The sequence below is a fragment of the Nymphalis io genome, chromosome 2, assembly GCF_905147045.1.
Source record: "Nymphalis io chromosome 2, ilAglIoxx1.1, whole genome shotgun sequence".
NCBI classification, from domain to species: domain Eukaryota; kingdom Metazoa; phylum Arthropoda; class Insecta; order Lepidoptera; family Nymphalidae; genus Nymphalis; species Nymphalis io.
This window is the reverse complement of record NC_065889.1, coordinates 12,492,859-12,509,021: the sequence shown is the minus strand read 5'-3', so window position 1 is coordinate 12,509,021 and position 16,163 is coordinate 12,492,859. Positions and strand designations below refer to the sequence as shown.

Here is a 16,163-nt window from a genome sequence, read left to right as displayed (position 1 = left end):
TTATATTGTTTTATTTACTAACGCAATTAAAATTTCATTTTGTCATCACATATATATTATTACATGAATTGAAACCAGATATAAAATAATGGGACCCATATTTATTTTTTCGTAATTCTTTAGTTGCAATTCATAATTTTTACTTATGTAAACGCCAAATGACGTCTCATATGGCATAATGACATTATCCCTTTGATATGCAAAAAAATAGACACAGTTATCATTTAATTTGTCTTGTCAATTTGACGCCATCGTGAGCTTCGAGTAGTCTAAGTTTTAAGAATTTTAATTCGTTAACTATGTGCCAGCCTACATAGTTAACGTATTAAAATTCTTAAAACTAAATGAAACAATATTTCAATGGCATGTATTCATCACATGGATCTATCTTTATTTGTAAACATTAAATATGCCGAGTTGATACTTGATAAAAAAAAATAAAGCACAATAAATATCTATCCGTTTTTTTACAGTTTAGCAACGAAATATCTCTAGCACATACTAAAATCATTTGTTCAAAAATGAATAAAATTATTCGAAAACAATTTATATGTATAAAAAGCTTGAAATTCCTGATGATGACATTAAGCTGTGCGAATGCGATAGCAATATTTGTGCGAGTGGCGCAGAGAAGTTATGACGTTTTAACGTGACCATATTGCTTCGCGACCAGTTTATTTGGAAGTTATTTTTGTTTGAGGTTTGTAGAGCAGTAACCATAAAAATAAAGAAGACACGTAATAATAGATATTTTATTATACACATTATTGTCAACACTAAAATTAGCTATAATTATATTATTTAGGTCTATATTCCGGTATACAATGTTCAATCGGGTTTGGCGGCACGTCCTCAGTCAGATAGGAGCTTAGGAGGACTGGGGGACATACTGGTATGCGCTTCGATATGAGCCAGGCTGCGTCTCTATCGGACAGCGGGTATCGCTTTATGTCAGCGAAGCAAACTGTTATGTTGTCGTTAGTGTAGGGAGGCCTGAAACAAAAATGTAAATCATTATCAAAATTTTTTTTAAAAAATCTTTGAGCTTGCTTCAACACTGATCCTCGGTTTAGGATAAATGCGTTTTAATGTGTCTATGGACAATATATTTGATTATTTATCGATTCAAATATATCTCGAGTACTTCACGAGTCGATTACAAGCTCACGCAGTGTAGTGAACACTCACTCGTCGTCGACGGTCTCCCCGCCGCCGGCCAGCAGCAGGCGCGCCAGCAGGCGGCGGCGCGGCGCGGGCACGTGCAGCAGCGCGCGCGTGGCGGCGAAGGGCGCGGCGGCGCGGCGGGCGCGCTGCTGGCGCCAGCGGTGCGCCGCGCGCGCCAGCGCCCGCTCCGCGCCCGACAGCGCCGGCAGCGCGCCCGCGCGGGGGTTGCCCCACTCGAACTCGTCCTCCTGGCCCGCACACACCAGTTAAATATTTCTGGTCAACACTTACACTGATTCTTGTTTACTTCAATTCTACTCACTTCCAGGAACCTCCCCGCCTGTCGGCTCCTCGCGACGTATGCGGGATGCAGCACCCACTTCCCGGCCGCCACCGACCCCAGCATCTTCTCGCTCCTGCCGGGCGCCGAGCAGAGTAAATGTGTCGCTTCCAAGTCCAGCTCGGCACCGTCGCACACTTCGCCGCCTAAGTATAGAATCATTTCGATGATTTCTTCACGATTCTGTATAAAAAATTTTGTATAAGATTATTTTTATCAATCGTTTAAATATATAAGTGCTAGTATATGAAAGCAACAAATTTAATGCAAAAGTTTAATACTCGTACTAATGAATGAAAAAATTACTGAAAATCTTTTACATAATATAAATCAAAGCGGCATTATGACAATGTCCCTTAGATATGTGAATACTCACGTCGACATTGGAAGACAGCATGAATTTCTTGATCGGGGGAGCGTTGTCCTGCTGTTGAGGGGCGGGCGGAGTGGAGTCGTCCCAGCCCACTGTGTTCGGTTGCGACTCCGGTCCCGCTTCCACTTCTACGTTGGCCGGTTCTGTTGGTACAAAACATTTTTTGTACTATTCTATTCATACTTCAGAATTCACACATAATAGAACAATTGAACTAGTGACAAGTGTAATAATATATTTAGATATATTGTATTTTATAAGGAAACACTCGCATTAAGCATTCCATTTGCCCGTGCAAAGCCTTGGCATAGGCTTGGGAAATGTGAATGGACGCCATCGTCCATGGAAATTAGCACTGTAAAGAATATTAACCATTCTTTACATCATCAACCACGGTTGCACCACCTGCCTTGGTTTTGTTATCATAGCGGTCACTTGTACTTATAAATTATTTTATTTTAAATGTATCCTCTACCTGGATTCGATGCAATGGAGTCACGTGTCCTCTTTCGCTGTGAGCTGAGCCTGCCAGTGAGCGCTGCGTTAAGCCGCTGCAACTGCACGTCCACGCCGGCGACCAGCGCGCCCGCAGCGATGGAAGCGCTGGACGCGGCCATGGCGTTTTCGGTCGCTTCACTCGCGTTGAGACCGCCGGCGCTCTTCAATTATAATAATACATATAATATTACTAAACTGTAATATATTATTTATTTTGGGGAGTCGGGGTCGCATGGCGTTCCTCACAGTCTATTTTTTTTTTTGGGCATCCTCTTGCCTCGCCATCATCCCCATTAACCTAATATATAATATTCATCCCCTCACATTACAGTACAGTACAGTAACAGCCTGTTAATGTCCCATTGCTGGGCTAAGGCCTCCTCTCCCTTTTGAGGAGAAGGTTGTGGAGCTTATTCCACCACGCTGCTCCAATGCGGGTTGGTAGAATACACATGTGGCAGAATTTCAATGAAATTAGACACATGCAGGTTTCCTCACGATGTTTTCCTTCACCGTTAAGCACGAGATGAATTATAATCACAAATTAAGCACATGAAAATACAGTGGTGCTTGCCCGGGTTTGAACCCACGATCATCGAATAAGATTCACGCGTTCTAACCACTGGGCCATCTCGGCTTTTTTATATTATATAAACATAAACAATAATATCAGTGTTAATAGCGTAACAATTACGCGCCACCTAGCGATATAAATCGCAGAGCTATTAAAGAGGGAGATAGGAATATTAGTAAATAATTAAAATGTACATAGTAAATATTCATTAAAAATATATAAATAAAATTATATATTATGAAATTATATGGTATAAAATATTTAAATATACTAAAGTTAACTAGAACAAGGAAACATATCATAGATTTTAGATCCAATAGAATGCAGTATGAAAATGAAAGCATTTTTTTTTTTCATTTCAATATTCATTACTGATATTATTTTTGCTGTTGATTAGAAATAAATAAATATAATATAATTTACACGTGTTTACTTGGTGGCAGGGTTCTGTGCAAGCTCATCTAGGTAGGTAGCAGCCACTCATTAAATATATTCCACCGCAAAACAACAGAGCTTAGTATTTCTGTGTTTCAGTATGAAAGGTGAGTGAGATTACAAGGTTGGTGGCGCATTGGCGACATAGGGGACGATTAATATTTCTTACATATCCAATGTCTACCATTTACCATCAGGCCCATATGCCCGTCCGCCTACCTATCATTATATGTACTTCTAATTAAGTCACATAAGTCCTCAATACAATCATGCTCCATACATCACTAAGGAATGTAACATTTAAAATGTTAAACATACTTGATCTATGGATAGCTTCGCTATCTTCGAAGGTGGAGTATCGACTTGGTCCTGAAAATAAATTACAAAAATTAATCTATAATTGACAATGCCTTTAATATATATAAATATAGATGAGCAACTCACGTGTAACTGTAGCTTCCTCGGCACGGCGGGCAGGTCTGCCGGAGGTGTGGTCGCACTCGACGCGAACTGCAACAGGAAACGGTTGCGGATCTCCGACAGCGGCTGGAAGAAAAACACATCTTTATTATTGCGATACACATAACATTAACACAAGTATATAATATATTATATACAAATATAGAGTTAACGCCGAGATGGTCTAGTGGTTAGAACGCGTGCGAGCAAGCACCACTGAATTTTCATGTACTTAATTTGTGTTTATAATTCATCTCGTGCTTGATGGTGAAGGAAAACATCGTGAGGAAACCTGCTTGTGTCTAATTTCATTGAAATTATGCCACATGTGTATTCTACCAACCCGCATTGGAGCAGCTTCTCCTCAAAAGGTAGAGGAGGCCTTAGCCCAGCAGTGGGACATTAACAGGCTGTTACTGTTTACTGGTGGTAGAGCTTTGTGCAAGCTCGTCTGGTTAGGTACCACCGACTCATCAGATATTCTACCGCAAAACAGCAGTACTTGGTATTGCTGTGTTCCAGTTTGAAGGGTGAGTGAGCCAGTGTAAATTACAGGCACAAGGGACATGACATCTTAGTTCCCAAGGTTGGTGGTGCTTTGGTGATGTAAGCGATAGTTAAGATTTATTATAATGCCAATGTATATGGGCGTTGGTGACCACTTACCATCAGGTGGCCCATATGCTCGTCCGCCTTCCTATTCTATAAAAAAAAACTGTTACTGTAAATATAGAGTTAATTAGTCTTATTATACAATTTCTTTATAAAATAGTGACTCACGGTTTGCTTGTCTCTCGTGGGTTGTTGTTGCTTTGATGGTAAATCGTGGACGACCTTCCAGAGCCGTTTCCTCGCCTCGGGGGAGAGACGCCCTGACCCGGGACGCAGAGCCGCTCCAAACGCACTATCAGGCGTGTCTGGATTTTTGTCGACTGCATAACATATTTCATTACAATTCATAAATTTTGGAGATAATATGAGAAATCTTAACTCATATACCATACTCCTTTTTCTATACAATAACATTTAAGTACAAAAACAAACGTTGCTTTGTGAAAGATCTACGAATATTCATTAATACAATTAAATAATATTCTGGGACCTTATGCACACACGGCCATCTGATCCCAAACTAAGCAGAGCTTGTACTATGGAAATCAGAAAACTGATATACTACATATACTACTTTTCTTTTGTAAATACATACTTATATACATAATTACACCCAGACTCAGGAAAAACAGACATGTTCATGCACACAAATGTCTGTCCTGGGTGAGAATTGAACCCACAAACTTCGGCGTGAAAGGCATCTACCAACCACGCCGACCGGCCCGTCAAATCCATTAACGATAGAAAAATAAGTATGAGCTTATGAATTTAAACATAACATCAACTTACAAGGATCGACCGGTGTCCGTATGGGATCAGAGGGCATCTCGCCTCGTCTCACAGCTTGCAGTCTCCTTCGGGTTGTGGGACTCAGACCCATTAGATTGGGGGTCGATAGTGCGTCGTCTAGGGGGGGAGTTCGGACTTCACCTGCTAATATAATTATTACAATTATTATTCATCTCACTCAATCCACTCATGAAAACAATATAAAGCATTTAAACATTTAGCATTTCAAATATTTGTGGTAAGTGTTTAATATGATCTGGGAACAGGGTGGTTACCATTCATTCATGGGTGGTTTTACCAGCAAATGGCAATTTTTATTGCTGAGTTCTGGTTTAAATGGTGGGTACCACCCACTCATCACATATTGTACCGCCAAATAGCAATACTTAGTATTATTGTGTTCCGGTTTGAAGGTTCAGGGAAGTCAGTATCACTACAGGTACAAAGGACATAACATTTTACTATTGGCAATGTAAGAAATTTTATAAAGAAAATAGGTTTTTTTTTATTATTGACAAACATCATAATCATAGTAAACCTTGGTTATCATCCCCTTTGAGTTCCTGCAGTCGCTTGGGAGTTTCCTGCGAATCGCAACCCAAGAGACCTTGCCGAGCCATTGCTATGTAGCGAGAAGCTGGCGACATGTCAGTATCGCCATCTACAAAAAATACAAAATAAAATAAACTCGATAAAACAATAAATAAGCATTTCTCTTTATAATAATGAATATAATTATAGTATTGTAACTAATAAATCAAGAGGCTTATGTCCAGTAGAAGACAAAAACACGATTATGATGATAATTAACTAATTATAATAATAATAATTTATATAAATAATAATAATATATTATATGACACTGACACTCGCTCGAGCCGCGGCTGTCGTGGAAACTCTCTTGAGTTGAAATCGTTTAATAAAAAAATTATAAAATTCTTAATCCTAACATTTTTTAGTTCTCTAATATAGTTCTATAATAAAATAAGTTTAATTCTCTTATTTTTAATTCTGTCACATGAAAATTCAAATGTAGTTTCACGTGAAATATTTTGATTTCAAGAGTTAATTACTGTTGTTTAGCTGAGCGTTATCGAAAGTTTCCTAATAAATAAAAAGTATAAACGAATACCAAAGTAGAGATAGCAAAAAAGTGATTTTTTAACTGATTTTTACATAAAATATTATAAGAACAGGACATACCACTACCAGCTTTACCCTTCGGGGTCTGTTCTCGACTCGCCGCGGAGCCGCGTCGCGGCGCGCTGGCGGCCGGCGGGAGCATGGCGTTCTCTTTGTCGGTCTGCGCGCCAGGGGGCGGTGCCAGCTCGGGTTCTTCGGGTTGGGCAATCTGCTTTTGAGGCGGTTCGGGTGATGGTGGCGCTGAAATGAAAAAATAATAATATTTAAACTGGATATACCCCAACGACCTATATCGTTTTTATTTATTCGCTTGTATTTTGATGTTCCAGGGTAAATAGTAAATTTGATCCAATATTAACGATGACATAAAATAGATTAAAAACTAGCATTTTATAATACGTATGAATATACGCGCCTTCGCCTTTATTTTAATTCGATGATAATAATAGTAAGATTTAAATTGTAACGAGAGAACAAAATTTTTAGAAAATAATAACTTGTTAGCATCGTGAACCTCAGAGCACTCCCCTTACCTTTAGTGTCGCCCACCAAATAGTCCCGCTCGCTAACTCGGCGTCCCTCGCACGCGCACTGCAGCAGCCAGTCGGCGGTGACGGCCGGCAGCGACCACTTCACCGCCCCCTGGTATTTATCGCCCGACGCCGACGGACAGATCAAATGCGTGGACGCCAGGGCATTCGCGGTGTTACGGCGGCAGAAGCGAAGCTGGGTACTGTCGAAAGACAAATAATATACTTTAAGACGCTTTTTTCATCTATGACCACTGGTCCATAAACACACTTTTCTTCAAACGCATGTAAACTACATATTATCCTTCTAACCAGTTTTTTATGACACACGCCGGCCGGTCAAGCGACCACAAAATAAGTACAGGGTACTATTTGTTAGTTCTTATTAATTCGGAATTTATTAATGCAAATCGTTAAAAAGTTAAATTAGTATGATATATCACGATTGCTCAACTCACGTAGCGCCTAGCAATTTTGCCAATTCGTCCAAAAACGCTCTTTCGACCCCACTGTATGTGCTTAGACTGGCCACGACGCCCTCTAAGGGCCCCGCCCCCTCCCACTGCGGCAGCTTCACGGGCCGATGGTAGTATTGTATGGGTAGCAACTCTTGTTGGGAGAGACAGTCTTTCTGTAACAAATATATCATATGTAATTTATTTAACCAAACTGTGGAAATACATATATTTTTCGTTTTTTTTTTTTTTTTTTAATAAAATTTTAATATACATATATACGTGTAAATGAACTATGTGAGGGATAACAGGTGCGAGAAGGGTGTAGCTGACGATAGGACTAGAGATAATGATGATCTCCAAATATGTGAGACCTGTTCGAACAGACGCCGTGCGGTCGCGGTACTCACGATCCAGAAGACGGTGACGAGGTCGAGCGCGCAGGGCACGTCCCAGTCGAGCGGCACGAGCGCCAGCGCCGCGCCCGCGCCCGCCGCCACCAGCGCGCCGCCCGCCGCCGACACCTCCGCGCCCACCTCCGCCACCGCCTCCTCGTCCAGCCCGTGCACCTCGATCTTCATACCTGCCAACCATTTACGTTACATTATCGATATGATCGACCGCTCAGAGCTAGATACCAAAGGGACATTGCACTTTTTTGATTTTCTAATACACTTTATACGGCTACAGTCTGAAGTAAAAATTACATGCATATAAGCAATGCAAAGTACCAACCTCTAAATATCTGTTCAATTTCTTCAGTAGGCTCATCGACCATATCCTCGGTAACATCTGGCTCTTGTTGTGGAACTGGTTCGGGAACTGGCTCTGGTGTCTTTTCCTGTGGTTCAGGTACTATTTCTGAAAAATGTTATAATATCTCGGTTAAAACATTGAACAAACAACTCGGATTATCTGATAGAAATGAAACAATATTGTAATAGAAATGTTGCAGTTAAATTCTACCATAATAAGTTATTTTCATTGCGTTTAATAAGTTCTACTTTAATAAACCATAACATCATCATCACTCCCATTTGTGATTTTTTATAAGTTACTAGTGAACAATATTAGTTGTATTTAAAAAAAAATGCAGATCTCACGGCTCAAATAATGGTTGACAAGTTCATCCTGAGGCTCCGCGGGCTGAGGACGCTCCGGCATCGGCGGAGGGAGCTCCAGCGGGCCCCGCCGGAGCAATTGCAAGTTACGCTTGCTCATAGGGGACGCGGCCTCGATGTGAGGCTTCCGGGCGCTCGACTTCACTGGCGTCATCGAGTTAGATTCGATGAGGTACTACGGGGAGATAATATGAATATGAGTCAGATTATGAGTCTCAATCAGGATATAACGTTTGATATAATCCTTTCAATATATCTTTTTTTATTTCTACTTTAGTCTTTTCTTTTAGCAACTTCGCAAATATAATAATATTGAATTTGAATTTAGAAACCCTGGGGATTAGACAGGCGCTCCGGGTCCTACTTGGCACAGAGGTTGTCCATTGCCGAACAGCGTGGAAATGCGGCCCGCATTATGGGCAGTTTTGCGTCGGGTGGGAATCGAAAAAATTTAATTTAATTTAAAAAAACAAGTTATCTTTTGTAATAATAATAATTGTGTAATGATCTTTCGTAATGATAATACTTTAGAATTTTGCAGCACACGGGCGCGTGTTCCTCGAGCCGCTCACCTCGGTCTCGTCGAGCGCGCGCGCGGCGCGCACGGAGCGCAGCAGCCACAGCGCGGACAGCACGGGCACGGCGGGCAGCGCGGCGCGCGCGGCGGGCGCGGCGGCGCGCGTGCAGAGCGCGTGCGTGACGCGCGGGTGCGGCGCGTCGTAGCGCACGCCGCCGCAGCGCGCCACGGCCGCCGCCGCGCGCTCGCGGCTCGCGCCCTCCAGCCCCGACACCCAGATCTGCGCACGCGCCGGCCCGGCCTCGCTTGTACTACTCTTTTGACTTTCTCCCCATAATCCCCTCCCCAAATGAAATTGTATTAAATACCACCATCGGTATCTTTATTATAACTATATCATAATTTGACCATGTAATATTTTATGACACTCACTCATAATATGCGTAACCCAAACACGATTACACAGGACCGTCCCGCAATTTATTACAAACTATACCTAAATTAGATAAAAAAAGAAATCATCTCACACAAAATCCATCGAAAATAGGTCCGGCCTTCTTAATACAACTCATGTCAAAATTCTCGAACTCTGCTACTATTTCCCTGTCGAATGATGTATCGTGCGATTTTCTACCCTCTTGAGATAGCTGAAAAAATAAAATCAAATACAAAAATCATTATATACATTCGAAAAGATAAAGCATCTTTTTTTTTTTTTTATAAAATAGGAAGACGAACGAGCATATGGGCCACCTGATGGTAAGTGGTCACCAAACGCCCTTAGACATTGGCATTGTAAAAAATGTCAACCATCGCTTACATAGCCAATGCGCCACCGACCTTGGGAACTAAGATTTTATGTCCCTTGTGCCTGTAATTACACTGGCTCACTCACCCTTCAAACCGGAACACAACAATACCAAGTACTGCTGTTTTGCGGTAGAATATCTGATGAGTGGGTGGTACCTACCCAGACGAGCTTGCACAAAGCTCTACCACCAGTAAACATACATATCTATAACTATACATTACATAATTTCTATAAAATTCTACTAATACTTAATACCATATACCGCAGTGACAATTTTAACACCCATACTGCGGATTAAGAAAGACGAGCTGGTAGATTCAAATATATATAAAATCACACATATTGTCGATACGTCTAAAACGAAAATTTAGACGTAGAGGCCAGAAATCCGTTTCTAGTTTGTTTGCATAATACATAATCTATTCCAACCACTGGAAAAATAAAGACAAATAAAATAAAACTCAAGACTTATTTTGACGTTAGTCAACCATCTTGAATTTGATGTATTATTACGGATTCGCGAAAAAAAAATGCCATTTATAACGTCGACAATGTTATTATTGGATCTTTAGAAGTAAAATTAAAGAGGATATAAATAGTCAAGCTATTCCACTTGATGTTTTATTTTAAATATTTCCCAGAATTATTAGTAAATCACATGAAATGAAATAAATCAAAGGTTCGTTTATATCTACTCCATGTTCGATTGGAATGGGCTAAGATAAAGCACTACATGTGAATAAACGGTATATTCAACAACGATCATATATTTTGTATTTTAATTTACGACTAACAACGCTTCTCAGAAAATATAGCACTAGTTTTCACCCGCAGCTTTGCCCGTATCTTGTGACGGGTATTAGCTATAAAAAAGGTAGTCCATGTCCTTCCTTGGGGTTCAAGCTAGCTTCATAGTAAATTTAATCAAAATCGGTAAAGCAGTTTAGTTATAAAAGCGTGACAAACAGACAGCGATATTTTCGTATTTTTAATATAGATAATATATATACCTTCATTCGTCCGGATATTGTAGACATGTCGACCGCTCGACTCTCGTCCACAAAGTTGTTTGGTGGCTTTGCATTTGTTATACGAGAAAAATTCAAACCTGTATAAAAAAAAAACAATTAATTATCGATATTGCATTGTTTTTTCCCTTTAGGTTAATGGTCTGACGTGAGCTTATATCACCAAATCGTGGGCCCACCTGAAGCGTTACCCGGCCCCTGCTACGATGTTCCAAGACCCCACGTACGTACTTACGACGTACCTTTTGGTCGTGCTTTTTCTCGCACATCAAATGTTTTCCATTATATAAAATGTGACACGAGGTGGGTCACGTCATGAATCATAAATACAAATTAAGCACACGAACAGAACGGATGTATCGATGCCCGGATTTGAACCCACAATGATCGTATTTTAAGCCACCTTATGTTTGTCAGGTCCATTATTTAATTTATACTTTATTGTACACATTGAGAAAAATACAAAACATGTATACAGCCTAAATAAAAGTACAATTATGGCGACCTTATTGCTACATAGCGATCTCTTCCAGGCGACCAACGGTGTAATTTATTACTGATAGGATATGAGGTAGGTGGTGGTATAAATAAAATAATATTAATCTTTAATTAAAACAAACTAATAAATAAATGTAAATATAAAATACACTTATTATATATCAATAAATAAATTATATTATCAATACATACAAAATTAAAAGTATATAATATAAATACATATACAGTAACAACGAATAAAACGATAAGTCCTCAAAGATAACAAGATCAACTGATCATCTATAGTGGTAGAGCTTTGTGCAAGCTCGTCTGGGTATGTACCACCCACTCATCAGATATTCTACCGCAGAACAGCAGTACTCGGTATTGTTCTGTTCCGGTTTGAAGGGCGAGTGAGCCGGTGTAATTACAGGAACAAGGGACATAACATCTTAAGTTCCCAAGGTTGGTGGCGCATTGGTGATGTAAGCGATGTTTAACATTTCTTACAATGCCAATGTCTATGGGCGTTGGTGACCACTTACCATCAGGTGGCCCAAATTCTCGTCCGCGTTCCTATTCTATATAAAAAAAAAAAAAACATTATTTTTGCGCGGTACTGACTGATCCCGAACCTGGGATCATCGGGATGGATGCGGACTGCCCAAGATCGGAATGGCGTTATATGGGGGAGGCTTTCGTCCAGCAGTGGACGGCAAAAGGCTGAAAAAAAAAAAAAAAAAACAAAACTGACTTATGTCTGGCGCGCGCGCGGCGAGCGGGCTGGACGTGGCGGCGCCGACCACGCGGTAGCGCGCCAGCGCCGCGCACGCGCCGCGCGCCGCGCTCGCCCGCACCCACTCCGGCACCACGCACGCCTTGCCGTACTCCACCGCCGCCTTGTACTTCTCGCTGCCGATGCCGTCCCTGCCGCCCGGTAACACGCATCAGTGACACTCGATATGACAGCGATTTACGTCGACGTTGAGCGAGTACGGTCAGAAGGACACAAATAGTATTGTCTATGTCGGCGGTAGTAGACATTGCATCATTTTTATTTAATTACAGCCGTTGCACTCGTATCATCAATTGAGTAATGACAATCGTTTAGAATAAGAATATACAAACACGGAATTCAACAACAAAAATAGTCACCGTTTTATCATTGTCTATTTATATATAGATTTATATTACATGTAACTGACTTGGTAAGTACTACAACATCTGTTGTCTCGCTCTGAAACGCTCCCGAAAACACTCCACCATTCTCATTCACAAGCTTCATTATTTGCTGCTTCTCCTTCTTGGCTATACCTGATGTTGTAATCTGGAAGAGATAATACATTACAATTTAAAATATACAACATGATGTCATTGTTCATTTAAAACAATACTCAATTTATTGTCTTATACAACCACCTTTTTTTATCGCTGGAAAAACGCGTTACGCCTTTCTCCGACGGGAATAGACGGGGAGTATGTGGAGTGCGCCCCGAACATTGCAATACCCACTAAAAACCAGCGATATCCTTTCCGTCTTAACGAGGAGCGCCACGGGATCGCTTTCGCATGCTACTGTGACGCTCTGACGGCCGGCCCGCATATGTGAGCCTCCATTCTCTAGGAAGGGTTCCCAGGTTAATGTGAACCACCCTAGCCACGGCGGCGCCTATTGTGGCGAGGGAAACGGTGCGCATAGCGCCTTTATCCCCGGTTTCTCCCCAGTTTATATAAGCCGCCTATTCAACCCATAAGAGGAGTAAAGGTAAATAATCGACTTTGACCTTGAATTGGCGCGATATCATTGGTCGAATCTTGAATAATCTATGATATTCACTATGGCTTCGCGAAAAAATTATGTTTAGAATATCTGAGAAATTTTAATCGAATCTTTAGATGTTAAATTAGTTATAAATAGTAAATATAAAGGATTAATGTTGTGTCACAAATAAATATATCAAGAACTGTTTGTATAGCAAAACTAATACTGCATGTAAGTACCAACAGAACTCGGAGATTTGTTTATAATTTTTTAGAACAATATTATTATTGTCCTAATTTAATATTTCAAATGACATACATATTACATACCTCTAAGTTAGCAAATGCTGGAAGTTTATACTGATGGAACTCAGATGATGTTCCATTGACATTAAGACGCAACGACGCTTCCCAGACGGCATCCACCCATGTCTCACACATAACTGGTATATCTCTTTCAACTGATTTCTGAAAATACGTTATCGTTTTTTAATTATAACAGAAAAAAAGTTTTGAGCATCACACTCGCAACATGATCAATACACCTTTTGAAAATATGGCAACTGCATGTCTATTTTAGATAATTGGTATTACTTGTACAAAAAAAAAAATACTGGGATATATGTATCAATATAGCTGTACTAATAATGACTTTCCTATATGGCTTTACTAATATTATTAAAAGCATAATATCAGATGACCAGGTATGGCTCAGTGGATAAAACATGTAGATCATCGAACCTTAAAGTCTAGCTTAATATGTTAGTGTTCGTAATTCATATTGTACTTGGCAATGAAAAAAAAATTCATTGATTTTCTCATACATATTCTAACAGACATGGCAGTTATTTTTCCTTATGAATACTAGTTATGATTGGATAAAGATAAATTCGTTAACACAAATAAGAGTGCATACTATATATTTATCTGATAGGACAGTGTCAGAGACGAGATGTGTAGTATCTTCTGTCAACACAGTGCTGTACAAACCACCCATCCATTGAACTTTTTGTTTAATTCTTTCCTGTAAATTATAATAACCGTATATTATTTTCATATAGCAACATTTATAACTAAAAAAAATTGAATGGAATATTTATTAATTATTTATAATATTTATGATTAAGTCCTAAATGTTGGACAAAAAATATGTAGATAATATTGGAATACACAAGAAGATATTACATCTTTATAACAAGATACCCTCAGACATTTAAAATATTGACTCGTTCGATATATTCAATAAGCGACTGTCTCATTACATTATTACAAAAATATCTGTCTGAGTATGTAGAAATGAAATAAGAGTGGTTTTCAAATCGTGGTGATGTTTTGTGTGTTATTTTCTCCATTGAAAAAATGTATGTACGACAACGAATGTCTGTTAATTGTTTGAATTTTTTCTTCAATTGTGTTCTCATGTAAGTGATGTAATTGTTTTTATGGGAATAAATAATCTTTAAACCTAAGTACAATAAATTCTAACCTTTTGTTCTTTTGACAGTCCACTCGCTGTTACGACAAGTCCCCTCATAGCTATCGTGAATACAGGTTCGGGGCCTGAAGGGATAGGGCTGCCTTCCATCAGGCAGCATGATAGACAACGTGGACCAACCAGTCTGGATAAAGGATAATAATATAGACAGATTTAAGGTTGATTTAAGAAGCCAATAAAGCTATGGAAACAGTATTGTCTTATACACTGAACCTTAAACTAATATACAATTTTAAATTATTATTATGTGAAACATAGTTCAATTAGATTCTATATATCAGTCAAAAGTTAAAGTATGAATTGTTTTTTTATATATATATATATATATGTATTGATAATATATGATAGAATGAAAGAATAGATTAATTAAGACAAATATATAAAGATTGGAATAAATTGGCTTTATAGAAAATAAACATTATTTACTCACAATAAATTAAACATAAATATGGAACAAATATCCAACTAAAAACATAACTCTATTAATTAATAATACATAAATATTACATTCGCAGTATGTATTTATTCAGGTAGGCAGACAGGGAAATGGCCCATCTGATGGTAAGTCGTCACCATGAGACATTGACAATGGTGGTGTAAAAAATATTAACTATTAGTTGGTCGTGTCCACTTTGGGAACTCAGATGTGCCTATAATTACATTGGCTCACTCTCCTTTCAAACCGGAACACAACTATACTAAGTATTGCTGTTAAGTAAGTGGTAAGAAAGTACTGTAATTGCTGCTACTGGTAGAATATCTGATGAGTGGGTATGGTAAGACTTACCAGCAAGTAAATCCTTCATAATATTTGAACTTTAAATTAGCACACCAAATAGATTAGTTCTAGTTGAGCAACTGTTTCCTGCAATTAAATTATATTCCTAGTCAATCATTGTTACTCACAAACACTTGGTACTCTTTAATTTTTCGAAGAATTCTCCTTCAAACTTCGATAGTACGAAAACATCTCTTTTCGTCAGATTGTCAAATTTCCGCCATAAAGCCTGTTGTACCCATTTTGCTTTTATTCCTCCGCCGCTATGTTGTTCACAGGCCTAGTGAATTAAATTTAATATAATGATTTGTAATAATATATATAATAACTCTACAATCGTAACCCGTCTGTGTGTAAAATATTTGTCAATTACTGTTAATACTTTAAAAATATATTTTAGAAACTTAAATTTACGACATAGTGTATTGTTAAGATTATATAGGAAAAAACTTACGGTAAAAGCCAGTTGCATTTCTTCAGAACAATCATTTTCACTACGACATTCTTCCGGTATGATAAACGTAACATTTATGTCCTCGTTCATCTTCCACACTCAAGCTGTGTGTTAATTATTTTAAAAATATTTAACAGCTAAGTACATACATTATTAATTATGTAAAAGTTATTACAATAAATTACGTACAAGAACGCAATATTTCTTCACGACTAAAGTCATAATTCCTTAATACGCGCGGTTTGTTTACAACTGTCATTTGTTTCGTAAAAGTTAAAACCAACAACCTACGCAGAATCCACAGACTAAGAAGTAAAGTAATTCAGGTAGTCTTTTACAGTATTGCCAT

The 16,163-nt window shown here is 38.9% G+C and overlaps 1 protein-coding gene across 3 annotated transcripts; it reads right to left on the bottom strand.

Moving 5' to 3' along the window:
- Window positions 1-715: 715 nt before the first annotated feature.
- Window positions 716-16,062, bottom strand: LOC126776320 (DNA topoisomerase 2-binding protein 1-B). Of its 3 annotated transcripts, XM_050498761.1 has the most exons (27): window positions 16,004-16,062; window positions 15,815-15,918; window positions 15,489-15,640; window positions 14,574-14,706; window positions 14,004-14,111; window positions 13,418-13,555; window positions 12,532-12,653; window positions 12,081-12,253; window positions 10,832-10,929; window positions 9,538-9,657; window positions 9,066-9,290; window positions 8,476-8,668; window positions 8,108-8,233; window positions 7,783-7,955; window positions 7,376-7,548; window positions 6,921-7,120; window positions 6,448-6,627; window positions 5,783-5,905; window positions 5,245-5,388; window positions 4,624-4,775; window positions 3,829-3,930; window positions 3,703-3,753; window positions 2,353-2,536; window positions 1,881-2,020; window positions 1,487-1,687; window positions 1,189-1,412; window positions 716-993 (listed from the first exon to the last, which is right to left on the bottom strand). In XM_050498761.1, the coding sequence occupies exons 2-27, from the start codon at window positions 15,902-15,904 to the stop codon at window positions 798-800; spliced, it is 3,921 nt and encodes a 1,306-aa protein (XP_050354718.1). In that variant the 5' UTR covers window positions 15,905-15,918; window positions 16,004-16,062; the 3' UTR covers window positions 716-797. The 3 variants fall into 3 exon arrangements, with proteins under 3 accessions (XP_050354718.1, XP_050354727.1, XP_050354738.1); XM_050498770.1 differs by having other exon boundaries at window positions 5,245-5,385; window positions 15,815-16,059; XM_050498781.1 differs by lacking the exon at window positions 9,066-9,290 and having other exon boundaries at window positions 15,815-16,059.
- Window positions 16,063-16,163: the final 101 nt, after the last annotated feature.